At 45.8% G+C, this 27,566-nt stretch overlaps 2 protein-coding genes across 2 annotated transcripts in view; one reads left to right on the top strand and one right to left on the bottom strand.

Moving 5' to 3' along the window:
- Positions 1-833: 833 nt before the first annotated feature.
- Positions 834-14,065, top strand: NAGPA (N-acetylglucosamine-1-phosphodiester alpha-N-acetylglucosaminidase). Its single transcript, XM_067306399.1, has 12 exons — positions 834-940; positions 1,126-1,611; positions 5,950-6,089; positions 6,659-6,767; positions 7,108-7,236; positions 8,122-8,330; positions 9,570-9,617; positions 10,066-10,194; positions 11,405-11,536; positions 11,725-11,773; positions 12,371-12,609; positions 13,433-14,065. The coding sequence occupies exons 1-11, from the start codon at positions 834-836 to the stop codon at positions 12,582-12,584; spliced, it is 1,752 nt and encodes a 583-aa protein (XP_067162500.1). The 3' UTR covers positions 12,585-12,609; positions 13,433-14,065.
- A 5,216-nt stretch (positions 14,066-19,281) lies between these two features.
- SEC14L5 (SEC14 like lipid binding 5) overlaps positions 19,282-27,566 on the bottom strand; it is a 33,924-nt gene continuing 25,639 nt past the window's right edge. The window contains exons 7-15 of the mRNA XM_013961667.2: positions 26,090-26,279; positions 25,280-25,368; positions 24,658-24,728; positions 23,821-23,992; positions 22,994-23,128; positions 22,483-22,620; positions 21,398-21,643; positions 20,823-21,001; positions 19,282-19,628 (exon numbers count right to left, since the gene is read on the bottom strand). Coding sequence (XP_013817121.1) covers positions 19,523-19,628; positions 20,823-21,001; positions 21,398-21,643; positions 22,483-22,620; positions 22,994-23,128; positions 23,821-23,992; positions 24,658-24,728; positions 25,280-25,368; positions 26,090-26,279 — 1,326 coding nt within the window. The 3' untranslated portion in view covers positions 19,282-19,522. The remainder of the gene's footprint in view (positions 19,629-20,822; positions 21,002-21,397; positions 21,644-22,482; positions 22,621-22,993; positions 23,129-23,820; positions 23,993-24,657; positions 24,729-25,279; positions 25,369-26,089; positions 26,280-27,566) is intronic.

Raw genomic sequence — 27,566 nt, 5'->3', positions numbered from 1 at the left:
TGTATCAGCTTAATCCATTTTCTTCCTACCCTGACCCAATAAGAAATCCCTAAGGCAAGTATGAAGGTAAAAAGAAGTGATACAGTTAGAAGTTCTTAACTGAGTACCCAAAGGCAGTTTCCCCTGGCAGATTTGTGTTGGTTAGACATATTTTCAGACAGGTAGATGTATATCCTACAGAAGTAAATTGTTGTCTTCCATCCAGTTTTACATATGTGGGCATAGAAGAGGAAGAAGGGAGACTGGTGAATCAGAAAGAGAAGAGCCAATATATCTGGCTTATGAGATTCTCCAAAAGTTCTCACAGACAAACTGTTTTCTTTCATTCTAGTTTGTAGGAGGTTTCTGTTCCCTGTGGATTTCCAAAGGCAGCTTTTGGCCCTTGGCTTTTACACTTTACATTGTGATAATGGAGATCCGTTTCATTTACAGCATCAACATTCGGGAAGTTTTATTCCCAACGCAATGACATGCTGGCAGCGTTTCCCTCGGTGACAGGCAGGGCTCGGCACGGAGCAATGCAACACGGAAGCGATGTCCCGCGGAGAGCGTCGCCTCCCTTCGCACGGCGGTCCCGCACCCCGGGAGCCGGTGGTCAGAGGGCCCCTGCGCGGGCACCGTGCCCGCGGGGCCGCCCCCGCCTCCCCTGCGAGAGCGAGCTGAGGCGAGACGCGGCTCCGCGGCGCGAGCCCCCCCCCGCCCCGCCCCGCCTGCCGCGGGTAACGGCCGCAACGGCGGGTAGCGGCCCGGCCCGGCCCGGCCGCCACCGGGGGGCAGGGGGCGCGCTGCGCTGCGCCGCGCCCCGCCCGCGCGCCACGTGAGCGCCCGCCAAGATGGCGGCCTGCGCGGCCGGGCGGCGGCGGCGGCCGGCGGCTCCGCGGGCGGTGGTGGCCGCCGCCCTGGCGGCGCTGGGCTGGCTGCAGGCGGCGCGCGGCGCCGGGTGAGTGCGGCGGGCCCGGCCCCCGCTGCCCCCCCCCTCCCCGGGCAGGGGCCGGGGCGCCGCGGCCCGGCGGGGAGCGGGGGAGGACGGCGCCGCGTCCGAGCCCCCGCGGCCGGGGACGGCGCCTGGCGGAGCGCGTTGCTGAGCGAGCGCTAGAGATGAGTCGCCCGATCTTCTCCTTTCAGGGCCTCCTCGAACGGCGACTGGTTACTGCCCTACTTGCCCGCCCGCCACGGCCCTCGGCACCACCACCGCTACGTCCGAGACTGCCAGCCCGTCAAGCACGGCAACGCGACGTACGAGGCCTGGCCCAGCGACGCGCGGACGGGCGCCCCCGTGGCTGCTACGCGAACGTTTGTTTCTTACGTCCCCTCTGCGGGCGAGAACCGCAAAGCGGTCTACGGCCACTTCACTTTCGTGAGAAACCCCCTGAGAACGTTCTCTGTGTTAGAGCCCGGTGGCGCAGGAGGCTGCCACGCTCGCCGCAGAGCCCCCGTGGAAGAGACCGCAAAGCTTGGGAAGTGTCTGGTGGCCCAGAACGGCGGGTACTTTGACATGGGAACGGGGGAGTGCCTTGGGAACGTTGTGAGTGACGGAAGGCTGGTGAGAAACGCCAGAGGCCTGCAAAATGCTCAATTCGGCATCCGGAAGGATGGCACCATGGTGTTCGGGTAAGAACGTGGGTGGTGTTTTGGGAGTGCTCTTCTCCCTCTCTGAAGACTAGTGGGAATCTCTAAGGCGGGAAGCACTACCTCCTTGGCCTCTCCTGGTTAGAGCACTAGCATGGCTTAATCTCTTAAATTAGAGATGTCCTACCTGTAACCCATTGAGCTATTTCTCTGGCCTTTGGCTTTCTTTCCTGGGATGAAAATAAGCTAGATAAGTTACTCTGATCCTCTCTTACTCTCCTCTAAGGAGCTCCTCAAGCTCCTGGATCTCCTTCCCCCCACCATGCTGCAGCTATGCTTGATTGTGGTTGAAGGGGGAGAGGTCTCAGTCCTGCCCCACTGAGAAGAGAGGCAGGGAGGGGACTAAACAGCTGCTCTGGCTACAGGACAGAATCACTGAGGTTGGAAGGGACCTCTGGACGTCTCTAGTCTGCCCTTCCTGCTCAGAGCAGGGCCAACTAGAGCAGGTTGCTCAGGCCCTTGTCCATTTGGGTTTTGAATACCTCCAAAGATGGAGGCTCCATGACCTCTCTGCACAACCTGTTCTGGTGTTTGACCGCCCCTGCAGTAAAAAAGGTGATTCTTGTTGTTATTTTAAAGTAGAAATCCAGATATCTCCTCAATTGCTTGTGCCCTGTGTTGCCCTTCCAGCAGATATCAGTGGTTAAAGTCCCCCATGAGCACCAGAGTCTGTGAACATGAAGCTTCTTCCAATTGTCTGGAGAAGGCCTGATCTACCAATTCCTGATCAGGTGGTCTCTAGTGGACACCAACCAAGCCTACATTGGTCTGCCCTCTAATCCTAACCCATAGGGTTTCGGCTGGCTCATCATCTGTCCCAAGGCAGAGCTCCATGAATTCCCAGCTACTCCCCCATATAAAGGGCAGCTCCCATCCTTCCCAAAAAGCCTGTACCCGTCTGTTGCAGCAGCCCAGTTGTATGAGCTGTCCCACCACATCTCTGATCTGCTAGGTCATAGCCCTGCAACCGCACACAGACCTTTAATTCATGCTGTTTGTTACCTGTGCTGTGTGTGTTACTGTACAGGCACTTCAGATAGGCACCCACTCATGCTGATTTCCCAGGAAAAAGGTGAGAGCTTCCCCCATAAGCCCTCTCAGCACTTCTTTATTTGGTACATATGCTTGAGGAAGCCCCCTTCTGCCCACTTTGTTTTGGAGGGGGTGGGGGAAAGGAGGCAGATTTTAACATCTATTGTCAACATCACCCTGCAGCCTTTGCTTGCCAACCCAGCCCACCACTTCCATGCTTGACTGTGGGCCATCATCCCCCTCCCCTGTCAAGTTTAGAGCTGCCCTCACCACGTTGGCCAGCCTGTTTTCAAAGTTACTTTTGCCTCGCTTAGTCAGGTGGATGCCATCTCTCCCCATCAGTCCTCAGTCTTCAGGAAGGGTCCTATGGTTGCAAAAGCCAAATTTCTGTTGTCAACACCAGCTGCACAACCAGGTATTGACCCCCAGGATCCATCCACTACTCCTCAAGCCCTTCCCCCTCACCAGCAGGTTTGAGGAAAAATCCACCCAGGCCACCATGTCCTTGCCTGTTGCCCCCAGAGCCATGTAGTCACTCTTGATATGCTCCAGGTCTCCCCTGGCAGTATTGTTGGTATTCACATGGAGAAGCAGCAGGGGGTATTAGCCTGAGGGCTGGAAAAGCCTCAGCTGTCTCTCTACAACATCCTGGATCTGAGCCCCCAGCAAGCAGCAAACCTGCCTAGACAGGTTAGCACACGGGGGCCTCTGTCCCTTGCTGCAGGGAGTCTCCACAATCACTCACCGCTTCCTCTGGTGCTGCTGTGTGGTTCAGGCTCAGCCAGTGCAGATGCTTCCTCTGACAGAGCTTCCAGCCCCTTGCAGGCTACCAGGGCACTGAACCTACTCTAGGTGCAGATCTTCAGGTGGAGGAGGAGCTACTCTTCTGGTGCCAGAACTCACAATCTTCCAGTCATCAGCACAGGTGCCTCCATTTGTCACCCCAGTGAACAGAGATTCTGGTTGCTCCTCCTGGACAGCTTGAAGTTCAGGCTCTTGTTTCTGGAGGGTATCAGAGAAGATCTGTCAATCTCTCATCATCACTGCTACTGTACGGTCCAGTGACCTCTTCCTCTGGCTCCGTATCTGGAAAAATAGCTCCTTAACCAATGCACACAAGGACACCATTTCTCTTAGCCCTAGCTTTAGTGAGAGGCACACCAGGTATCTCTGCAGCCTGAGGACTGAAGAACTGCATCCTCCCTCGGGAGCTTGGTCTGAGTCAAAGCCTGTGGTGTGCCAGGGATAGTTGCTCTATCAGTGTTGGAGACTGCACCCTGTGGTGTGTCACCACCACTGCTGACCACACAGACACATACTGTCCTCAGCAGGATTTCTGGCTCCCTGCTGTACAAGCTGCAGCATGTGTTGGCTGCTTCTGGGAGCTGTGCTCTGGGTCTGGCAGTTATATAGGCTTCTCACTAGCACCAGCTGAAAGGATGCTTGATACTTCCTTAATTAGGAGGCAGCTGGAGACAAAAGCTCAAAGCACCCTTTGATCAGGATTAGCTGACAGAGCTCGTTAGAGACTGTTAGAGCTTGTTAGAAGTAAAAGCTTCCTTTAGCTGTCCTTTTCCCAAAGTTCCTAGAAGGGTTCCCAGAAGTTCTCTGATGCTCCCATAAGTTGTTCCCAGATTTAGAAGCAGGGATGGGAAACAGCTGCACAAACTGCTGTGGCTGTTGGCTGCTCCCATTAGCTGCATTCCTCCTGCTTCTCTTAGTCTGGTCCCACCTACCTTCAGACCTCAGCAGAGGACAGAGAAACATCTCTGTAGAGCCAAACGAGGCTTTAGCAGGCAGCTGTCCCCTGACAGCCCTGAGCACCACTGGTCTAACTTACTTGGTAGAGGGACTACTACTGGCAGAGTTGGTGACATTTCCACCTTAGTGAGGAGGCTTCTGCATCAGGGACCAACAGCAAGCCCAAGGTCACTGCTGAGCCTTTAATCCCAGCTCTTCCCCAACTCCCTCCTGATTTTGCAGGATTTTCCCTGTTAAAGGGAGTCACGACATTGCCTGTGTGGGTTGTTGTCGGCTCCAGGTCGTTGTGGCTTCTTAAACATGACAACAAAAATAGTTTTGATGTAGATAACAGATTGCCAGGACAGCTGAGAAAGCAGTGCACTCTTGAGTCTTTCTCTCTATGTAATGATGAGCACAGCAGGGTACTAGGGCGCATTGTTACCCGAAGCTTAGGAAAGACGCTGCCTCTGCCACCTAGATTGGGGATAAATAGTTGAAAATTTAAAAGCTGACAGTCAGTTAGTCCATACCCGAACTGTTGTGCCATTTAATCAATTTTCAGCTGTGTTCATTTTGTCTTTGTGTTCACGTCTGATGGTTGCAGGGATTTCTTTTTGCGTGTTTTTCCATTCATGTATTTTCAATTATGCTTTTGTACGAAATGGTGTGATTTATTCAGCTGCACTCACGTATATTAAAAAACTAAAAGTTGAGCTTCCAACCCCACAAGATATGCGGTGCATGTAGAGCAACAGGTTTTAAACAAAAAAACCCATTTGCAGAGCTCACAGTGGAAGCACAGCTGTTCAGCCCCAACCTTTGCTGCTGTCCTCTTCTGTCTGTTGCAAACGTTACTTAGCATCTGGTTATAATGAGGCAGATGTTGCTCAGCACCCTGATTCCTGAGATAAGAATATTCTTAGAGAAACATCCCACAGTGACATATGACCCTCATCATGGAGATGGTAGCTCAGCAATCCTTCCCTACTGTCTAGCAGTCTAACAGTAAAAGAGGGAAGAGTAGAGGATAATTCTTTCCCGGACAGGGGAACGGCATCTGGCATTGTCTTCCCCTCAGTGAAGCTGTGGGGCATCTGGATGCTGTTACTGAAAACCCTTTCAAAAGCTGTTTGGTGTCACTGTTTTGAAGAATTGAAGCCAACTAACAGCAAGATGTTAAAGCTGCTTCCACAGGTCCCTGTGCATTTGGCAATGGCTCTGCCCTCATGTTTTGCCAAATGCTTTCTGCCCTTAGTATCCTGGCTCAGGTCCACTGGCAGCATCACTGGCAGGAGCTGTTTCATGCACAGTGGTCTGGGACAGTCATTTAACGGTGGTTTTGTATAGACTTGCTGGGAGCAGCGTCCAGTTTGGCTGCTGAAGAGATGTTCTGCACTACTTGGCCTATATTTTTGGATGTCGCTAGCATTCATTCAGCTGTCTTTTCTCCTTCTCCCCACTTCTAGAGTCTGTTGGCAGCAGAAGAGGCTTTAACATGACATTGCTGTGGCTGTGGGTAATCCCTCCTACTCTGTCTTTCTCTAGTTACCTGTCTGAGGAAGATGTCTTGGATCAAGTGAATCCTTTTGTGCAGCTTGTGAGCGGGGTAGTTTGGCTCTTGAGAGATAGGGAAGTGTACATCAATCAGAGTCGAATGGCTGAGTGTGATGAAACACAAACCACAGGTAAATATTGCAAAGCCCAGCTTCAGCCTGGGTATAGATTCTCCTTGTGGTGAGGCTGTTGGTAGGCGGGGGGAGCTTTAGAAACTATGTTGTCTAGTTGCGGTGCTTGCTGCTCGCTTAACAGGTCCAGATTTCTTCTGTGCTACTTCATTACCCTGAGTCAGTGCAAGTGCAGTACAAACAGTGGGTTACCTGCAAGACCAGGCAGCACTTGCCTGTTCAGCATCATTGAACAAAATTTCCTAACGGCTGTAAAAAGTCTTAGCATGACTGGTGTTAGTGCTTGCCCAGGGAAGCTCAAAGCAGATAGATACCTCTTGCAAGGGTTTAAGAGCTGAAGGCTTCTGAATCCTCTTCCTTTCTCCTGTACCAGCCAAAATCTTAATAAGAGTGCTTCTGGAAATCTTAATCCTAGATGGGCTTGGATGGGCAAGAGGAAGCTGGGCTCTGTTCTCATTGTGCTTCAGTTTAGCTGAGCCTCTTGCTGGGAGCTGTTTTACAGGCAGATGTGTCTAATCAGCCAGTTCTGTCACCCAGCTAGCATGTGAATTATTCCCTCTCATACATAGGAACCTTTGACAAGTTCATCAATGTGGTATCAGCCAGGACTGCGGTCGGACATGACAGCGAGGGGCAGCTGGTGTTGGTTCATGTGGATGGACAGACAGAATCCAGAGGGTAAGGCCAGAGTTGAGGTAAGGCCTTGGAGATACAAGACCAGTCTTTAAATTCTGTCACTGGAATTGGAGGGACTCTGCTGCTCAGAATGAGCTCAGGGGGTCTCTGCCTTAGAACGTAAAGGATAAATTGAAGGTACTGCTTAACAGTTTGTGGTGCTAGAAGGGCAGAGTCAGAAAAGCCTAGGCAGCCTCCAGAGAGTCCTCCAGAGCGTGGGTTGGCCTGCCTGGGATGGGAAAACTTCTCCCCTTCCATTGAGGAGCTTCTAATACAGCAGTTTCATTGAAGTCGAAAAGCATGAATGCAAGTCTGTACAATCAAAAACTGTTTGCTTTTGCAGGCTTAACCTCTGGGAAATGGCTGACTTTTTGAGGCAGCAAGGAATCATCAATGCTATCAACCTGGATGGTGGAGGCTCTGCAACGCTGGTCTTAAATGGGACCCTTGCAAGCTACCCATCAGAGCACTGGTAGGTGCCAGCAGGTGCTGGCTGCACATGTCCAGGGCTGCACAAGCAACTGTGCAACTCCCGTTAGCATGCAGAGCTCAGTCCTGCTCCTCTGCTCCCCGGGGGAATGGGTCATCATTGCTAGGAGTATGCAGCGTACAAGCAAGGGACTGGTTGTCAGAGAGAGTGGCTCTAAACTTCACAGTGATTTAGTGACTCTCTATTTTTTCACTTAGGACTCTGGTATTAAGTTTAGCTGTTTTCAGACATGCAGCAAAGCTGTCTGGCATGACTGAGTGGCCTGATGTGGGAATCAGGTATCAAAGCAGCTCTTAGACTGGGCGATTCAGTTGCACATTTGCAGGAATTGGCTGAGACCTGTCACGGAAGAGAAACACTGACTTGCAGACCCAGCCCTGGCTAGCCCAGCTATCCTTTACTCACTCATGCCACTGTCAAGATAGCTAAAGAATACTTTACTTTAAATTTAGGTTTAGTTGTTTCTGACAGTAAACAAAGAGTGATTTAAAATTCAGTTGCAATCAGCCAAATGTTACTATAAGCTTAATGAAGTTGCTTACATCAAAGCAAAGGGTAGTTGAGTGAAGGTGTGTTAAATGCCACAGTTAGGGGAGGACAGTAGCAGGCCCTGCTTTAACAGGGACTTCGCTTTCATGTTGCTTTCTGTAATTTTGTGTCTGAAATGACTCCTATCTAATAGGACTCAACACTTTGTTAAGGATGGAAAAATATAAACATAAAACTAGATTTGAGTCAATGTTCTAATTTTCTTATTTGCCAACTTGAATTTGGGTGAAAGTTTGTGGATTATGTTAACTGGTTTCACGTAGGACTGGGAGCAGCAGAGCACTAGCACACCTTATGGTGCCCATCTTGTGTCCCCAGCCCCTTTGACAGCATGTGGCGTTGCCCTCGGAGCATCTCGACAGTTATGTGTATTCACGAGCCAGCCTGCGAGCCTGCGGACTGCAGCAGTCACGGGGACTGCGTGCAAGGGAGGTGCAGCTGTACTGGGGACTTCTGGCACGGCCCTGCCTGTGACGTCTTGGACTGCGGCCCTTCCAACTGCAGCCTGCATGGCACCTGCACTGACTGTAAGTCACTTTGGCGTACAGAGGAGGCCCCTGCAAAGGAGACTCTTGTGCATAGCACTAAGAGAAGCATGAACTGGGCGGGTATATATGTGGGAGTATATCGCTTACCTTATCAGAGCAGTCAAGCATGTTGTTACAGTATGAGCATCACCTGCCACCCCCAGCCTGCTCGCTGGGGCATCATGGTGGGGGCCTTATTGGTGTATCTCAATGCACAGAAGCAGCAACTTGTGTCCAAGAAGTCCTTTCCCACCCTGGTTTGAAGGATTGTAGCTGCTGCTTCTCTTTCACAGGAATTAGCTCCAGCAGTAGCTGCTTCCTTCACTGCAGGGAGCAGCATTTGCTGGGGAGTCCAGCCCTTTAGAGCCACAGGTGCTGATGCTCCAGCCAGCCCAGGGCCTGACTCTGCAGGCCAGGTGGGGCTGTTTGCCTCCGTCCTGGCCTTGCCTTCTGGGTGTATGGAGCTGTGCCCCCCCCTTTCCTCTCCCCTCTGAGGCAGCAGTAGAGATTATCAAAACATGGTGCCTTTAGGAGACGGCAGCAGTGCTAGGTTGGGGCTCAGATCTGGAATCTAGACCTGTAACAGGACTTCACCTCAAACTTTGTCTCAGTTTCCCTTTCTGCCCCCCGGGGTCATGCGCCTGGTTTTCTTTGTAAATCTGCTGATAAGAAGGGCAATGATGTGTTACGCTGTGTGACAAATATAGCAGCTGAGTTCTGCCCCCTGCCCTTAGAGCTCCTTCTCCTCTGTATTCAGCTGTCCTGCTTCACTGCATCGTGATTTTTACAAGTGTGTGATTGCTGTTCTGTAAACTTGCCTTGCATCTAGGGGCTGCTATGGTATACTGTCCCCAGCTTCTGCTCTTCGTGTCCCTGCTCAATCTTGTTTTTGTGTTTCTTTGCTACCTCCCTGATTCAGCTCACAACCAAGTTTGCACCAGTGACATGACTGGGTAGAGCTGGGTGGGATGCAGGTGGTGCTAATAGTTGATTCAGAATTAATGTCTTGGCCTCCAGTCAGCAGGAAGTGTCACAGAAACTGGTGTGTTTTGCTGCTGTAGTGGGTGGGTATTTGCATCCAACCTGTTTGTGAGTTCAGGATTCCTCTTCTGTGGGTTCCCTGGCAGAAGCAGCCTGATCTCAAGTGAAGAGGGCACCCCAGGAAGCTCCTAATTTTAAGTTCTTGCTGTCTCTAAGCCTTTCTCTCCTGTTAATATCTGTTTGTGTGTATTTGCACAGCTGGATGCCTGTGTGACGCTGGCTGGACTGGCAGCAACTGCAGTGAAGGTAATGCTGACTTCTGCTCTACTCTGATTCTTCATAGCTGCCAAGGGGATAGTCTGAACCACTTTCTATGGGCTAGCTGCCGGCAGCGGTGGGAAAGTGCCTCTAACCTCCCGTGAGGGAGCAGTGAAGGAAAAGGCTGCACAGGGTGCTGTCCTTTTTCTCAGAGGGAGTTTAATTGCACCCTGAGAGTCTCTCAGTTGTCTTGGTGCTAAGCACTTTAATTTAAGCCCTTTGCAGATTGCCCTTTTTCTGCCATATGGAATCATGGTCCCCAGGTGAGACATGTTGCTCCTCATTCAAGGCACAGGCGGCTTCTTTTCGCTAAGCAGCAACTCAACACCCTGTGGCAGCAAATACTCAGTGGGTGCCAGCGTGGGGCAAGACTGCTGGTGTTTGTACACAGCAGCTGTACCAGGGCCCTGATGAGATCTGTGCTTGTCTCTTGCAGCTTGTGCTAGTGGTTTCTACGGGGATGCTTGCACCCAAAAATGCCTGTGCCAGAACGGCGGCCTGTGCGACCCCGTGCATGGCACCTGCTCCTGCCCGGCTGGGTACTACGGAACCAGCTGCGAGCAAGGTAAGGGCAGCTCCGAATAAGTCTGGGCCAAGGAGAGGCTTTTGTGTCATGTTTGAGCCACCTCACTTAGACAAAGGAAGCGCGAGGTCTGCCTAACAGGCTCAGGCCTGGACTTTGCAGCTGTAGCATAACCTGCTGATTCTCACCTCCTAAGGACTTGCCTGTCCTACCCAAATCAGCTTTAAAAAAAAAAAAAAAGAGGCAGCAGAAAGGAGAATTTTTCTTCATTATTGGAAAATTTTAGACCTCTCTTTAGTCTCTGCCCAAAAGAGCTGAGCTGCTTTCCCAAAGCTTGTGAACCAAAGAACATGAACGCTTGAATACCTTGAATTCGACAGTGTCACTCCAGTCCCCACCTATAGCCCAGGCTTAAGGTGGTCTAAGTCAGTGACTAAAAGGCTCCAGAGGGCCATTTTGGCTTGTGCTCTTTGAACTCCACAGCTTTACAAGTGCTAGAAGTAATAGAGCCAGTAATGTTTTCATCTGTGTAGCCACTCCAGCTTTTTTGAAGTACTTCAGGCTCCTGTGAATCTGACTGAACAGCTTGCTCTGGTGATAGCATGAGTTAATTACAGCGTGGGTGTAAATTCTGTGCGTGTATGGTTAATTTAGCAATGCTTTGTCCTCAGCCTAGGAACACTCAGCTAGTCTAATCCCTGATGTTACAAAACCTTCTCCTTGAAGCAGGTGAAATGACAACAGATAACTTAGTCTGGTGTTTTCAGGGCTGAAGGAGAAAGCTGTGTGGGGAGGCAGAACGCCTTTGTCAGGCTGCAGTGAACCTGGGGCTTGGGGAATGGAAAGCTGATGGCTCAGCACTCCTGAGAAGTCCTCTGGGTGCTCTTACCCAAATCTGAGCACCTGTTTCCCTCTAGGAATCAGCTGATGCACAGATGCCCCCCACCCTTTGCCTGAGCCAAACAGCAACACCATAGCTCAGATGTGGCAGGGAGATAAATGCACTGGATGCAACAAGGCCAGACACTGCTGTAGTGATAGAAGCAATCTGAATACCTCAGATCTACATGAGGTTTGAGCCTCTCCTAAAGCTCTGAGTGTGCCTGTCTTTCCTGACACTTGGCTGATGCAGCTGATAAAATAGGCATGGTTGAGTTGGGGACCGGGGAAGGTCCAGAATGATGGATTAGATAGATTCAAAGTACATGGAGCTTTGGAAATGATTGACTTTTGTTTTTAATCAATTCCCTAGCATGCCCCATGGGCTGGTATGGGCCAAACTGCCAGAAGCTATGTGCATGTGAACACATGTGTCCCTGTGACCGAGAGACAGGCAGCTGTAACATCACCTATGAACTGGCAATACAGGACCAGTTAAACAAAGGTACCGCTGATTACTTTGGCTGTTTTTTTCATTTGTTTTGTTTTTAAAGATAGGTGGAAGAGCAGCTTTACTGCATCATGTTTTGTTTGTTTAGTTATCAGCTTTGGGTTGCTGTCACTTTACCTAACATTGTTCTGTTTCAGTGAAATTTTACCTCCCCCACCTTTTTCTTCCCTCTTGTTTTCCAGCTGGGCGATGTCTGGCTTCCCGGAGCAAAGAGAAATTCTCTCTGTCAGAGTAAGTGTGTAATACTGGTCATATCTGACTGGTATCTCACACACACACACACAACCTGTCCTCACTTGTTCACACCACAGCATGTGTGTTCTGATTTCATTATATGATGGGAAGGGGGACGATAGGGAAGGCAAAGTGGTAAAAGCCTAATTGTAAGAAAAGTGCTCAGCTGGAGCCACCATCAGTGACTGAGTTCACACACTGAGCCTAGCACTCAACAGTTGTTGCACTTAAACAAGAGCTACCTTTCCTCTTCAACTGATGCACTGTACATCCAGCAAGGGACAGGGTGCTTGAGGAAAGTAACAGGAATCTTGCACCCTAGAACAACTCCAGAGCACGGCTTCTGCAGAAGTGGCGAAGCTGCAGTCTCTCTGCAGGCACAGTTGTTCCCTCGCTATGGAAGTGGAAAGCTAAAAACATCCATTTCAAACAAACAGAACCCTTTCAAAGCATGTTCTCATGTGCCTGAGAGCAGAACCACGAGCTCATGATGACAGAGAAGTACAAACCTTGAGAAATTGTTTGCACATGGGGAACATCTGAATGCGGATAGAGGGATGTTACTTACATAGTTTTTGTTTGTTTGTTTGATAGAAGAACCTGGATTGCCATAACTGCCATCTTGGCTCTGCTTCTTGCAATTAGTGCTCTGGGAAACATAGGCCTTTTTCTCAAAGCGAGGTCAGAGAGGCAGCATGAAAGTGGGGACTACCTCTACCACCCCCTGAGGGAGATGAACGGAGAAGCCAGTCATACCTCTGCCTGTGAGACAGAAGATGCTCAGGACCAAAGTCAAGCACTCCTTTAAGGTCATGGCTGGAAAGAAACATAAGGTATTTACTCTGCCCTGTGTATTGCCTGTGGGGGCTACTTAGACCTAGAGTGCAAAACTGCAGACAAACACAAGAGCAGCAGCAAGGTATTAGTCCAGGCCACTTCCTTGCTTCTTGCCCTGCCCCACTCTGAATGTGGTTAGCTTCCCTCCCCTCCTCAGCTGCTCTGGTTGGGCCATCAAGGGTGCAGTGCCATGCAGCCAGCTTCCACACACACAGGGCCTGGTGTTACCCATCACACATGTGGATGAGAGGTCCACAGCTGCAGCAGGAAAGAACATGGGCTGGTTCCCTGCAATATTTGAGGAAGACAGGTGATAAATGTAAGCCATAAGTACTTCAGAAAGATCCCTTCTCACCTGAAAAATGGATAAGTATTTTTAAAGATGTGGACAAAAAAACCTGCATGTCACCCTAGCATAAACAAGATTTAAGGAAGCTGGTTTAAGGATTTTGCAGTCTACAACTGGCTGCCTTTCCCCGATAAGCTAAGATTGTCATCAAAATGAACTAATAAAATAGTTTAAAAATGTTGAAACAGGTGCAGCCCACAATGAAGCCACAACATACCTCATTCTGGCCACAGCAGTAGGCTCAAAGGCTGACACACAGCATTGTGGCTTTCTTGCACCTCACTTTCTTCACCCAGCCTGTGTTGACTGCAGGGCAAGAGTGTTTTCTTACTGCATTCCTAGTCCTAGAGTTAGTCTAACAAACAGGTGTTTCACAAGCCCTGCATCTTTGTTGGGTTCTTACAGCAAAATGAAAAGCCATATGCCACCTCAAAGAATTAATTCTTGTATTCTCTTACTCCTTCTGGAAGCCTGGGTGCTCCGCTCAGCTGTGTGACCTGCTGCTGAGGGACCAGAACCCATGTTGTCCCCATCTGGAGAATGGGAAAGCGCAGCAGCCCTGTGTGGCCAGCACAACACAGCCTAACAGTGGGCCTGGATTCGGCCCCATCCCAGTCCGATCACCACGTGCTTTACCACCACCAGGCTGTCCTCAGCGAATGGCACAGTCTTCACAGCAGTGAGCAACAGCCGCTGTAAAAACTGCCCCTACCTCCTCAGAGAGGATGGCTGCCATCGGCAAGCTGGCACCATGTTCAGTATGTATTTCAAGCAACCCAAGATACAGAACATCTCAGCTGGGAATCAGCCATTTTGAATGTATTGTGCAAGGATGTATTCTAGCAAAAATACCTATTTAAGTTTGCTTCCTTGTGAAGAAAATTAGCCTTTAATATGCTACTTTAGCACTGCAAATTAGTTTTTTAAAGCCTGTCTGAGCCTGAATATTAAAATGTTGTATGCACTATTTTTATCTCTTCAAGCAAAGGATATGTAATTTTTGTGCTGTAGATGGCGTCAAATCAACCTGTACACTGAAGATTCTATTTTTCTATTATTTACAGAAGACTATTTGAAACTTGAATAAACTCAGTTAGTCTTAACTGCCTGAAAATTGAATTCTTAATAAATATTAAGTTGGGCAGGATGAAATAATCCTTTCCCAGTTGAGCCTAGTTGGCCATTTGAATCCACCATTCCCTTTCATTTTAAATAACGAGTTGTGTTGCAGCATGATGTGTACCAGCCTACTTGGTGGTGTAAAAATAAACAAAGAATGCTGGTTCTACAAGAAAATAACAATTAAAGTCCTCCTTGTTTTTCAGGAGTAGAAATAACTGGATACAAACAAGACTTACCTCAGTTTCCATGGGTACTTAAATAGACCAGCACAAATGCTTTAGCTTTTCAAAATTCACCACAAATTTGAACAATTCAGTTGCATCAAACAATTGGATGTGTTCTTTAGAGATGCTTTTTTATTTCCAACATACAGAAATGTACAGCTCCTACAAGAACCTACAAATACTGTAACTAATTACATTTTTAGCATCAGATTTGTTGTCAAGTAACACATTACAAAGCACTTTGCATTTTGCTAGTGTGCTCTTAAAGAAGGTGGTTTTTTTTGGCTGAGAAAAATCAGGACCTTGATATATAAAGACAGCTGCAAAGTAGAGAAATACAGTGCTTGCTAAAAATTTAATGCCCATTTAATTTATATGTACTGATAGCTTGGGAGTGGATGTTAATGTCATAAAAGCCAATGCATGTCACATGATACCAATTTAGCCTTCCAAAAGAATTAATTAGGAATAGGAGTCATCACAAACATGCACTGGGAGAATATTAAAGCTAATAGCATGCAGGAATCTTTTACAAATGCCTGTCAATTTTAGTCCTTAGAGTCTAACAGCTCTGTTTTTAGCTCACAGTATAAACATTTTGAATACTAAAGAAGCATGAGCTAGTGAAATGCATTTTGAAAGGGATTTCTCTGGCTCTAGTATGGCTGGAGTTAGCTCCTGTGTCAATACATAACAGCTTAACACCTGAGTTGAGTAGACAGTTAGCCTCACTTCCCACTGAGAATTGCAACAAATGTTACAGATCTAAAATGACTGGGTTATGGCATCAAGATCTTTCGATAAATAAGCCAAGCAAGTCTTCAAAAATAATTCAGACCCTCTCTTAACGCTCAAAGCCAGAACTAGAGGGTTGTACCATTTATTATGCAGCGCTGAGCAAAGAATGCAAAACTCCACAGTATTTCAGCTATTTAATTAAAACAGAGTTTATAAATTCTTACTAAAAGATTTTTTTTAAGACTGTTACCCAAAGGATTGACACAACCAAACTGGCCAAGGCCTGAAATGAGCAAGGCAGTGTCCGAAACTATGCAGCGAATGCGTCTGTGCAGCCAAAGTGACCGCAGTAGCTTAGAGTTTTCTCATGTAATGCTACTGCAACCAGCATTGCTCTTCCCCCACAACAGCAATTACACCAGAAGCCTGAAACAAGGACGCGTATTTTTAAGTGCCTCCCTGCTGACAGTGCAAGAGTGCTTCAGAGCGCAGTTTTTCAACTTCACCCTTGGCACACGGAGAGTGGTAAAGCAGCCAGCAGTGCTCGTTTTGCATCTTTCTGAACTAGAGTCTCCCTCAGTCCTTACACAAGGCTAAGCTATTCTAAAAACCATTTAAAAAAAAGCCCTTTTCAAACCTGAAAAAACACTGAAATGTTTAGCCAAAATTACTCAGTTACAGCATTCCCAGCTTTGCCCTGAATGACAGAGGCCTAGTCTGGCATCCCTTTTCAATGCATATCCCATTTTTGAAGTGCTCTGTGTTGATCTTTCCCAGTCCTACTGTTACAGAAGCTAGCAAATGGTGAGGTGGGGCATACCCATAGAAATTGCTAAGAATAAAGGTTTCAAATATGGCCATATTTAATTGTAAACAACGGCATAACACTTTGTACCTACAACATAGTGTCTTTTCTCTTAAGATCTCATATCGCCTAAGAAACATTAAACATGGCAACAGCTCTTTGAGGTAGGTATTAAGTTTTACATATGGAATATCTGAAACAGGGAAAAGCCCTAATTTACTGAGTAGCTAATTTTTAAGTACCCAGCTAGTCCCTGAACATAGCCAGAGCTCACTGACCTTATCTGAAATAACAGATGCTGGGATACTTCTAAGAAGCAGGGGGGGCCTTGTTGCATTGCTATCTCAGCACCCAAAGCTGGAGTCTTGTTCTTGAAGGTGCTGGCTTACGGGATTTACAGGGAATCATTGTAAACAGAATCAACAGAATCCAGAACTACTTCCAGTCTTACTCTCAGCTCACAAAGAAAATAATATGTGTCTTATTTTCTAAAGCATGCTAATATAGTTTTGCAGGGAGAGGGGAAGTGCTTTAAAAGAATTCTTCTTTTCTTGCATCTGCAGTTCACAAAGCCAGGTTTAAAAAGCACAGTGCAGCATCAGCCATAACATCCAGGCTGTTATCCCTTTTCTCCTGTTAGGTATGTTAGCATTCAGAAAAAAAAAATAGGGAAAAAATCCATATTAAGTAATTTAAATTGGTAGATAAATTAGTCTAAGCAATTTTGCCTAAAATTGACTCGGGAGAGATCACATGAATTGCTCCGCAAATAGATTTGAGCAGCAGTGTCTTGTGGAACAGAGGAGTGGTATTTATCATTCATCAGCACAGCTAGGTACAGAAAGGAAAGCTGTTTGTAGCCCCAAAGAACAAGAGGGAAAAGCCCACTATTGTCAGCCTATTTCCAACCTCAACCATTCTACGATTCCGTGATATCCCAGGAGTCACCAAGATGGAGCTCTCCACAGAACGAAGCCCTTCACTGCTGTTTTTCCCTGGTTAATTCAGAAACATGGGAGAGTGTAACAAGTTCCAGATACTTCACTGACAGAGTTAAACACCCAAAACTTTTGCTGGTGGGAAGAATGTGGCACATGCCACATTTTTAAATTAAAAAAGAAAAAAAAAATCCAATGAAATGGAAAAGGTACTTAACCAGAGTAAACTGAGGGCAAAGCAAAAAACAGGAAAATTACCACCATGAAATACTCAAACTAAGCAGCAAGCCACAACTGAAATCCTGAAACAGAGCACAGAGGGGGGCCTGGTTTTGCTGTTGAGGTGTTGGAAATCAGTTTCAAACTGTGCATTTCTAGCAATAGAGCTAATTATGGCTAAAGGCATAATATGCACAATTAATTTCAGAGCAACTCTTGCTTTTTCATGGCAAAGGTAATAGTTTTCCTTTTCCTTGTGTCAAGACTCCAATTATACTGAAATAGTGGAGACAGAAGTTTCATTCATCTGAGAGAGATGGTAAAGACTAAAGGACTACTGGGGAATTCCTCCCCCGCCCTCCCCAAAAGGAAACCCTTTCCTGGGGGTCCGTATAACTAAGTTAACTGTTCAGCTTTCCCAGTGAAAGATGCAAGCTGGGAGATTAACTTTCTTGCCTCTGTTTCTTAAAAAAACAACACAGAAACAACTATATAAACGACATTCTTCATCTCCTGTTGCTGCAATTATTGGGGCACTTTTTTCCTTTGTCAATGCTCAGTGCTTCAAAATAACTAAGAAAAACAGGGTTAGAAAGAACTACTTCACATGTATGTTCTCCTTAGCTGCACGAATTCTATCACCCTTAGTAAGACTTGGTGAGAGCGAGAAAATTACTGAGAAGTATGGCCATGGATACATGAATTGCTGTGCTGGATGAAGTAACTACAATTCCACCATCACCTCTGCTGTTTCCCCATGGGGCCCTTCAACACCGAGCCATTTGTACTGTTCCGCAGCTCTAACAGAAGGGACTGGAAACTCATTCCTTTTAGACTGGGTTAGCCATGAGGTCACACCAGTCATTCAGCTGAGATAGCTTGAACAGCCACGTGGGGCAATGCCCTCATGATCCCTTCTGTTGGCCGATTTGTGTAGAGTTAACCTCCAGCTGGTGGAGATGAGGTCTTCACAAAGCACAGCCAGATCCTGAGGCAGACAACTGTCCATATCACAAGTCTTGCACATCTGCTAATTGCAAATAGTGCCTAAGAGCACTATATTTGACATCCATTTTTCTCGTTTTGTTGTCACCTGGACAAAAATACATACAACTTTTGCTATGTAAAGTGATAAATGGATCACTAGCACCTTTGCTACACATCTATTCTCTGATGTAATCAGTGGAGATTATGGACAAACATGATACCTGTGGTGCGTCTTCAAGATGCACTACCTTCTTACAACTCCCGAATGAATTTCTCGCTTCTTAACTCTAGGAAGCATCCCTTTAGAGTCCAAAAAGCTGTTCCAACAAGGAACTGTCCCTGCCTTACCTTGCATGAAAACATGACACACAGCCCTTATCCCCTGTGCCATGTATGATACAGCCCTTTACTTAAGAACATCCAGCAATCACAAAGATTAGAACTGAAACAGAAATGTTCTTGGGATTGAAGACAATCAGTTATTCCTTTCTAAAACAAAAGTTCATCCCTTTAAAAAAGGTAATTGGGTTTAATAAATAGTCATATTTTTCAAATTATAAATAAGTTAAAAATTAATTTAAAATAAGCTAGTATTTGAATAAATACGTTTCAGTAAGTGCTTAAATACACACATGCTTTTTTTTTTTTTTTTAAAGATTTCTCTTCAAGTTAGCTCATGTTTTAAAGAAACAAATTCTATAATACTGCCATAAAACTTTGTGCCTTCAGGAAATAAAATATTGCTTTTCTTAGCCCTTTATAATTTGAATCAGTTCCCATCCACTTGAATAAGATGGGTCAGATCTACTCATTATTGCTTGTAAACCTGAGGAGAAAGGAAAAATAGTCCATCTTTAAGAAAGATTCTGCTTACTGGAGGCAGGTTCTCTGTCTATATTTTCTAGAAAACAGTTTATATTTTTGTGTCTCAGTGGGTTAAAAACAAATTTCCTAATAGCATCCAGTTGGATCAGAAGAGGTTTTATGTTTGACCTGGAATTGATTTTTGAAACATGCTATATCTGTATTAAGGTATTTACAGTTTGCTTTAAGTCCCTGCTGCTGAAATGCCCACTTTACTTCCTGATGTGTAACTGGTACCCTGGGCACCCAGAAAACTAGATTAGTTTTGCTACACATGAATAATCTAGTCCTACAGATAACAGATAAGGCAACATTAGTCTCCTCTACCATGTGTAGGAAAAGGACTGATTGGAAAGAGCCCTTCAAACTTTAGTAATACATAGATTCATGCAAACTGATATTCATCCAAAACCATGATTTTTGAAAAATAACTAATAAGTAGGCGCCGTATAAAAATTCTAAATCTGCCATTTGAATTCTAAGTTCTTTGTTGAAAACATTTCGCAGAAGGCTCTGTGTCCAAATGGCTGCTACCTGTGGTCACGCGAGCGGCTGCCTCAAGGCTCAGCCCCTGCAGGCTCTTTGGTCTGGTGCACAGAGCAGCTCTAGGGGCAGCCAAGAAGCCCAGAGCAACGTTTCCATGTCAGCGTAGCCTTGACCCTGCTATCTAGAAAGGTGGGAGCTGCTCTGGGACTGGCTGGAAGATGTCGTGGCTCCGCTGAGCTGGGAAAAGCCACTGTTGCAAGATTCCAGGCTTGACATAGATCCCCTGAGATGGGATGAAAGAGATACATTTGTTAGTTAGGCTGCTGTTTACGGATAACTGGATACATCTGACAGGAGATCAACTTACTCTGTAATGTTTTGAAAAGCATTTTATTTTTTGTCCCACCATTTTCAACTTGGTCTCTAAGAATCTCAGGATTCCTCTGTGTCATGAGGAAAAAAATTGTCATAGACATCTTTTTTGCTAGCTACAGTTATTACAACTTTTCTCTTACAGTTATTCTGGCAGTGGGGCACAGCTGGAACTCTCTGGGGCTGCATATACAGCCCTGGCCAGAAATGTACAACTAAAGAGCCCTCCAAATGCTGCATAGCTCAGTGAATGTGGTCAGAATAGCTGCCACAGCTAAGGTGAGAACTCTGGTGTGCGAGCACGAGAGTCCCACCTCCAGCTTGTCCAGCCATAATCTTCAGTTCCTTCCTGCCCATGGCAAACTGGATTTGCTCTAGCTGCAACACATTTGACACAGGCAGGGCAACAGGAAATAGGTTTGAATGATGGGAGTGAGGAATTTGCTGCTGCTCTGACTCAACAGGATCTGGGCAAGTCATGTCATTCTCAAGGTCAGCACCTGTCCATCTGCAAGTCTGGTCTACCTAATACTTCTTCCAGCTCTTAGTAAAAGGTCTGTAAGTACTTTCAAAGTATTCAGATCACCTAATGGTTGATATGAGAAGTACTTTTTCCATTAAAGGGGGTTAGACAAATCCTGCAGAGGTTGATGTATTCAGAAAGCACTCTAAGCCACATGGCTGACATCCTTCCCAGATGCCAAACCAGTTTACAAAATAGCCCAGTTGACATTTGTAAGTTACTCCAAAAGTAACTTCTCAAATGTTCCCAACTAAGATCAAACCTCTCATCAGCCAAAACCCTCGCCACTTTAGGCAGCTGTAAGCAGGAACTGAAGCAGCAGTTCCACTGGTGAATATACAGCCAAGGTGTACATCCAGCCAAGGTGTACCTGCTACAAAGGGAAAACCTTATTACCTACACCACTAAGGGGAGAGTTTTTCTGCAAAATACCACCAAGCTTGTGTCAGTCCAACTTACTATCAATGCAACATGCATACTGTGGAGGTGATGGACATCTGGATGTTTTATGTCTCACTCAGTCCTCTCAAATGGCTTCTCTATTGCAAGACACATAATAAGTCCCCCCAGTAAATCTCCTACCTGAAGTCCTTGGATGCAAGCACCTCATAGTAGTATATGATCTTGCACTTGTGACTGGAAACTTGCAAAGAGGCAAGGACATCATCCACGCGAGGGAGGCTAGTGCCAGAACAGGGCAGAGGGCCATGCATTTTCCACTGGAGAATGTAAAAGCCAGGCCAGCGAGTCACATGAGATCCCTGGAAGAAAAAAGACAAAGAGTGCCACCAAGTGACTACCAGAAGTCTTAAGAAATAGGTGAATGACTTCACAGAAGTCAAAAGAAACTACTGAACTGAATGCTTTAGGGAACATATGTTGTTCAATTTTATTTTACATGCCTGAACCAAAGCCCTGTAATGCTAGTAAAATGAACTCCATTAATTTCAATTAGCTTTTTATCATGGATTATGGTATCACTTTCCAATAGCTCAGTATAAACTAGAACTGCAGTAGTAGTCACTTTCATAGGGAATCCAGAGAATATTCCCCAGCAATACAGGATTTCCCCATCCCATCAGTTCCTTCTCCACTTCCCTCCATTTTGGAGTTTGCTAGGATTGTAAGATCAATACAAGGATCCAAACACATCTGACCTGGATGCTCTCTCCTTCCCGACAAACCAGTGGAGATTCCATACGGCTGTAATCCACCCCAAGGACCCATGTCTTATCAATTAGCTGCATATTGTCCCCTGCAATAGAGGTACTTGGTAATGTGGCTTCTTTGTGACTAGTTTCAGGAGCTCGTTTGGAGTGAAAGAGGCTGAACACCACATCTCCCTTCAGGATGTCAAAGTCCCAAGTGATCACAGATTCACCTTCCAAAATCTCTACAACTATCTAAAAAGGAAACAAAACAAGCACATTTTAAAAAGTCAAGTCTTCAGATGACAGCCGGCATCTTCCTTCAGCCTATGTAAAGATGCTTTTCTCCACAATCTTTTAGTTAAAGTATTGATCTTGATTCCTAAGGAGGATAGACTGATTCCCAGTCCCAATCTTCTACCCCAATGGATCTGCTCAGCCATTTTTACCTTCTCTTTCCCCTGTGTCAGAGTTGCTTGTAAATCATTTGCTAGTTCTAGGAAAGCCTCAATGGAACTGAAGCAAAGCGTTCAGGGCCACAGCAAAGAGCAGCTTAAGAGTGGCTAAGTACTCCAGAAGCCACTTCTATTTTGTAAGAAGTCCAGACAGGCCAAATCAGAGTTACTCATCATTAGTGAAGCTAGTGGACTGTATTGAGACTGAAGTGCTCCTTAACGTGTCCTTTTTGGACATTCTCTTTTCTGATTACCTAAGTCAGCTCATGTACCACCCTTTCATATCACCACCATTACTGTCCTAGCTGCACCACTGAGAATGGAAGCAGTACTATCACAGAAGGGAAACTGAGGGAGCCTTTATTTCCTCAAAAAAGGAGGAAGAGACTGCATCTTACAAAAGAACTGGTCACACTAGAGGTAAGAGGCACTGCTTCTTAAATGACCATTCTTAACTTCCACACCCCTAGCTGTTAGCTAGCCTATTCTTAGCCTTCCCAAGAAAGGCACACTATGGCTGAAACATCTAGCACTTGCATTTTGGGAGCCGTTCATTCTTCTAGGCAGCCTTAACAAGCAGAACACATTGCTGATACCAGTTAAGCTCCTCCTTCAGCCATATAAAGTTCTGGTTTGTACCTCATGTGGAGCTCCTTTGAGAACACTCGCAGAATGATAGATCGTTTCTGTCCACAACCGGATGTGATCCGAGTTCTCTGGCTCTTCATCTGTTTGATAGAGTGACTTAGGAACAAGCCCACCTTCTGGGACATTACACTGGAAGAGTCAGACACAAATATGAGGAATCGTACTAATCTAGCGATAAAGTATTAAGTCATCTATACCATGACACTGTAGATGGACACCCTCAGTTAGTATAAGATTTCACAGCTAGCCTAAATTTACATGAACTGCAATAATTTTCCTGACCTCTAACTCCCTTCTCCAGGGCAGCATCACCACTTCAAGGCAAGGTCATCAGTGGCACAAACTGACTGTTTGTACAGCACTCAGAGCAGTGGTATCCCAGCCACAGCAGAGATGTAACTGCCTTTCAGAAGGGACTGAAAGGCCAGAGGCTTTGAAAAGAAGGTCTCTAGGGAGTTTGTACACTGCAGATTCCACCCGCGCTACAGGAAGGAAAACTCACCACACAGTCTCCTCCCAGGAAGTCTGGGATCACATCTTTGTCCACATAGTCTACTAGCCCTCCTGGACCCTGGTAGTTATTCCCACTGTAAATCAGGAACTTCTGCCTTGTGTTCTCATTGATAAAGGGACTAACCTGAAAAAAAAAGGGGGTGGGTGGGGGGAACAGAAGACATTGTTATGCCATCGAGTGAAGTTAGAGACAGTGTTGATACCATCTTCCATGGATACTGTAGACCCTAGACTGAAAGGCCCGGTCAGCAGGAACGCAGACCAGCAATAGTATAGAGCTGTGCGATTCTGAAGCACTTCCCCAAAGCAAGAGGTAACATTACACTATATTCTCTCACATGATTTTTCCACTTCATGTAAAATAAGTTAGCAGTCACCTCGCCACATATAAACTTCACAAGAAATTTGTCAAGTATGTTTTTACATTGCTAAAACAACAGTTAGCAGGCACCAGACAGTGCCATATTTTTTACTTTTCTCTTCAGTGCCCTTCAGCATGAGATTTAAAAATATTTTTGTATTTTCCCATCAACATGAAAACCTATCATGTTGGGGCTACTTCTGAAGATTTACATGAAGATTTACAGTTTAGATCCCACATTTTGTCCTGCTCTGGTGGAATGACAGCGATGAGAATCAAACACATTGTCTGCTCTATAGCAATGCTGTGGCCCTTCAGGAGTTCAGCAATATATTGCCAGGAAGTTTTTCCCCCCCTTAAGTCTTCAAATAAGCAGAAATTACAATGACTGGGTGGTTTTAGCTATTTGTACACACACAAGTGCTTATGATCCCTGCAGTCCAGATTTCACCCACCAGTGTCCAGAGTACAGGAAAAACCCTGGGGGCTCGCACTATCAGTAGTCTCCCCAGGGTTTCAGGGTAGTTGTCCTCAACAACCTCGATTATCCGAAGCAGGGTCTTAACTCCAGGACGCCAGAGGTGCCGCATATTCAAGCCTTCCAAGTCCACTAGACATGTCCAGGATCTAAAACAAACCAGAAAAGCTACTTGTCAGAACTTCATTGCACAGTGACAGCTTGGTTTATCATCCATGAAACACTCATTTCAGTAAAACCACAAATTGCATAAGAATCTAATTCAATGAGGTAAACCAGCAGTTCCAATACAATAAAAAGTAGATCTCCACTCAAGCAGCAACCTTTTGGTAGACTGGATCCAAAAGCATAAAACAGACAAGACAAAATGTCATCAGTGTGAAAGAGAATGAAGATACGCAGGCCCATTGCTAAAAATAACTAAAAAGTGCATTTTGAAGACTGCTTTTTAAGATGAGTCTGGCAGACAGTTCCCTGTATTAAAAAAAAAAAAAAAAAAAAAAGGAGAATTTTAAGGACCTGAATTAAAATCACCAAGACAACAAGGTTAAATTCCCTTGGAGAGGGACAGAAAAAGATGTATAATGTAGGGAAGAGCCAATACTTGCTTGCATATGAAGCTGTCAAATTAATTTGCATTTAATTCCACTATATATGTTACCCCAAGCCCAGGCTGGAACAGTCCATAAGAGACATGCGCAACACTGCTGTCTGCAGTTTAACCCTAAGAACATCTTTAAAAGCTTCATGGAAACATTATTCCCATCACTTCAGTTACATTCTGTAAGGATACAAGAAAACTAGCTATACTAACGTGATGGGGCGGCCAAAGAGGTTAGTATTTTCCTCACATCTCTTTTGTCCTTCTTCATTAATTGACAGAACCTGAAATTAAAGACAGCAGACTGGGATTAGCCTGAGTATGACTGAGGAACCAGGAGGACCTAGAAACCTTTCAAAGAACCCAGAACCCAGAGATATACCAGTCTGAGAACTCGCAGTATGCAAAACAGAATAAGATTCTACGCAAAAAAGGCTGCTCTACTGAAAAATAAGTTCTGCTGAACATGCAAGGTACAGATACTGAAATTTTAAGATGAAATAGAAGAGTCTCAAGCCAAGTGTTATTAGCTAAGCTGTACACAAGGGCCACGGAAAGCTCATAGTTGAGCTGAAAATTATCAGAAAACATCCTTCAGGCCCATTTATACCATTACAACATCTCACTCCAAATTCTCTCTCTGCAGGAAGGCAGAGAAACTATGCCATGCCAAAGGCACTAAGCCAGATCTATAACTTAGAGTTGGCAGCCATGAAACCCAGCAATTACTTCTTTGTGCATCAGGCAGGTAGATTCCTGCTGCACTATAACAAGTACTTCTAAGTTTCCCAAGGGAAGTATAGTTCCTCAGCTGAGAAATGAAGGCAGATCTTACATGTCGCAGTAGAGATTCTTCTCCCAGGGCTTTCACCAAACCTTTTGTATCCATCTGGCCAAGACGAAGGATATAGAGTGGTCGTCCATCTTTAAAACAAAAATAAGGCTTTAAAAGCAAAATAACTGAACTTGAAATGCCCAAAGAGGAAAAGTTCTTCAGTGAATTTGGAACTGTGAATGTAGAGAAGAGGTATGCAAATGGATTACCATAACCTCAGTTTCGTGTGACTGATGATATGCCGTATACCTGTGAAAGATGCAGTTTAGAGGAGCAATCGAAGAGGGTTGCTAGGACTGTTGCCTAGTCAGAGAACATCCCAAGTGATAAGACATTGTTTGCTCTTTGGTGGTCTCAATTAGTGAGGCCAAGGCAATAGCAACATAACCAGATTGTCTGGAGATAGAATCTGTCCTTAGACTTTAGGAGTACCTAAAGATTAGGCATAGGAGGAGAAGCTTCTACTACAAATAGAAGTGAGTACTGTAGTCTTCCAGGCTATCTCTCTATTACCTTTTACAAATGCCACATTAAATATCTGAAAAGGATAAAAATGGCATCCAAAGGCCATCTGATCAAAGAGATGCTTTACACTAGCTCTAGTCTGCTAGATCTGTGCAGAGAAAATAATGAAGCTACAGCAAAACAGTACAGCTATTTGTAGGTGTTAAAACTTATCCACGATAGCATTCTTTGTTCTGTTTATATAAATGAAGTTTCAGTACAGCTTTCTCCAAAAGCCACAGGTTACTTATGAGGTCTTACAGTGCAAACTATGTTGTAGTGTCAATGCAAGAGGCAACTTCTAACCTCTGTCTTGGTAATGCCATCCTCCAGTGTAGTACTCATCCAGGAGGGCTGGGGGCCTCCATGACTGTAGGATGTAATCCACCTGGTACTGCTTTCGCCAGGTCAGTGACTGACAGAGCATTTCTCGAGCTTTGTCAATGTTGAAGTCACGAGCCCTCAGAAATCGAAGGATATGTTCATCTTTGGGGATCTGAGAGAAGAGAGAAAGTCCGAGGATCAGGACTGGTACATTACTTGTACCACTGTTCCATAAAAACTGCAGGGAAGCCTGCAGAGCATGTAGCAGTTTTTAAACTTTTAAAATTATGGCGACAAAGATTAAACCTACATTCAGTCTTTCTCCCTCCCTGCCTAGCTAATCCAGTTCATTGCAGCAGATGGTGCTAGCAACAAGAAAGAAGTGACCAATCCACACCCCTTCTAGAGATATGGGCTTGATGTTTATCTGAGTAGGAATTAAACATGCATATGCACAGCCTGTGAGAAGGCACTGCACTGAGCGAATGGCCAGAAACCCCAGCAGGCGAACTGTGTGCTGGCTAAAGTTTCCCTCAGCTGGCTATCCACAAGGACAAGCAACAAAATCCTGAATGAAAGTGATAGAGCTGCAAGGTTACATCCCTGTAAGTCAAATTAGCAAAGGATGAAAAGCATCCTTAGGCAACACATCAACCAAGTTAACCTGTACTATTTGGCAATGGATCATAACTGTACAGTCTTCATAGTATTTTATTTCAGCTTTTGTGCAGGCCCCTCTTCTGCTTTGCTGCTGACTGTGCTTTGCTGGCCTTCTCTGAACACGAAAGATTTTAAGTTCTTCCACAGGCTCCCCTTCCCCTCAACCACATTACAGTCTAACTCTTATTAAAAACAACCACCACAATGTACCCTCACTATCACTCATCCCAACACTTTTGGTTAGTAATTCCAACACCACAGGCACAAAAGCCTTTCCAAACCAAGTATGTAAAATGGCTTATTCCAACTTCCTTCCAAATCTCCCAAGGCCCCCTTTTAACTGAAAACCAAAGAAAAACTGCCATCTAATATTAGGCAGCAGGGACTAACAATAACCCTGACAGATCCCAGAAAAGTGCCAAATTTGACTAAAAGCATGCCAGTTGTGAAAACAACTGGATCATAGCTGCACATGCTCTTGATTGCTCTTCTCAGTCCCTTCACCCCAGCTCCCCAAAATGTTTGACCTCTTTGGCTGCATCGGGTTTCCATTAAAAATGCAAGTTGTTTAGAGCAGGGATAGTCTCCTCCAGACTATTTGTACTGTGTTTAGCGCAATGCGAGCAATCTGAGCTCCACTGTAATACAGAAAAAAAAAGCGTGTGTTCAGGAGTCAAAGCTCTTTTGTTTGTTCTCTGACATGCTGATGAAAATAGAAAGCAAGGAAGAAAGCAAAGCCACCAGCAGTGTCAGGCTGAGAGCAATCTCAGTTTCACAAGCTGATATGAAGCTGCAAGAG

This window comes from Apteryx mantelli, chromosome 16, assembly GCF_036417845.1.
Source record: "Apteryx mantelli isolate bAptMan1 chromosome 16, bAptMan1.hap1, whole genome shotgun sequence".
Lineage (NCBI taxonomy): Eukaryota > Metazoa > Chordata > Aves > Apterygiformes > Apterygidae > Apteryx > Apteryx mantelli.
This window is presented reverse-complemented; position numbering and strand designations above follow the sequence as displayed.

What these genes read in the sequence shown, in the direction of transcription:
- NAGPA (XM_067306399.1), top strand. Translation starts at nt 834, where the DNA reads ATGGCGGCCTGCGCGGCCGGGCGGCGGCGGCGGCCGGCGGCTCCGCGG. An exon ending in GATGGCACCATGGTGTTCGG is followed by an intron (nt 1,612 to 5,949) that starts GTAAGAACGTGG and finishes GTCTTTCTCTAG; the next exon opens with TTACCTGTCTGAGGAAGATG. An exon ending in CGGAACCAGCTGCGAGCAAG is followed by an intron (nt 10,195 to 11,404) that starts GTAAGGGCAGCT and finishes TCAATTCCCTAG; the next exon opens with CATGCCCCATGGGCTGGTAT.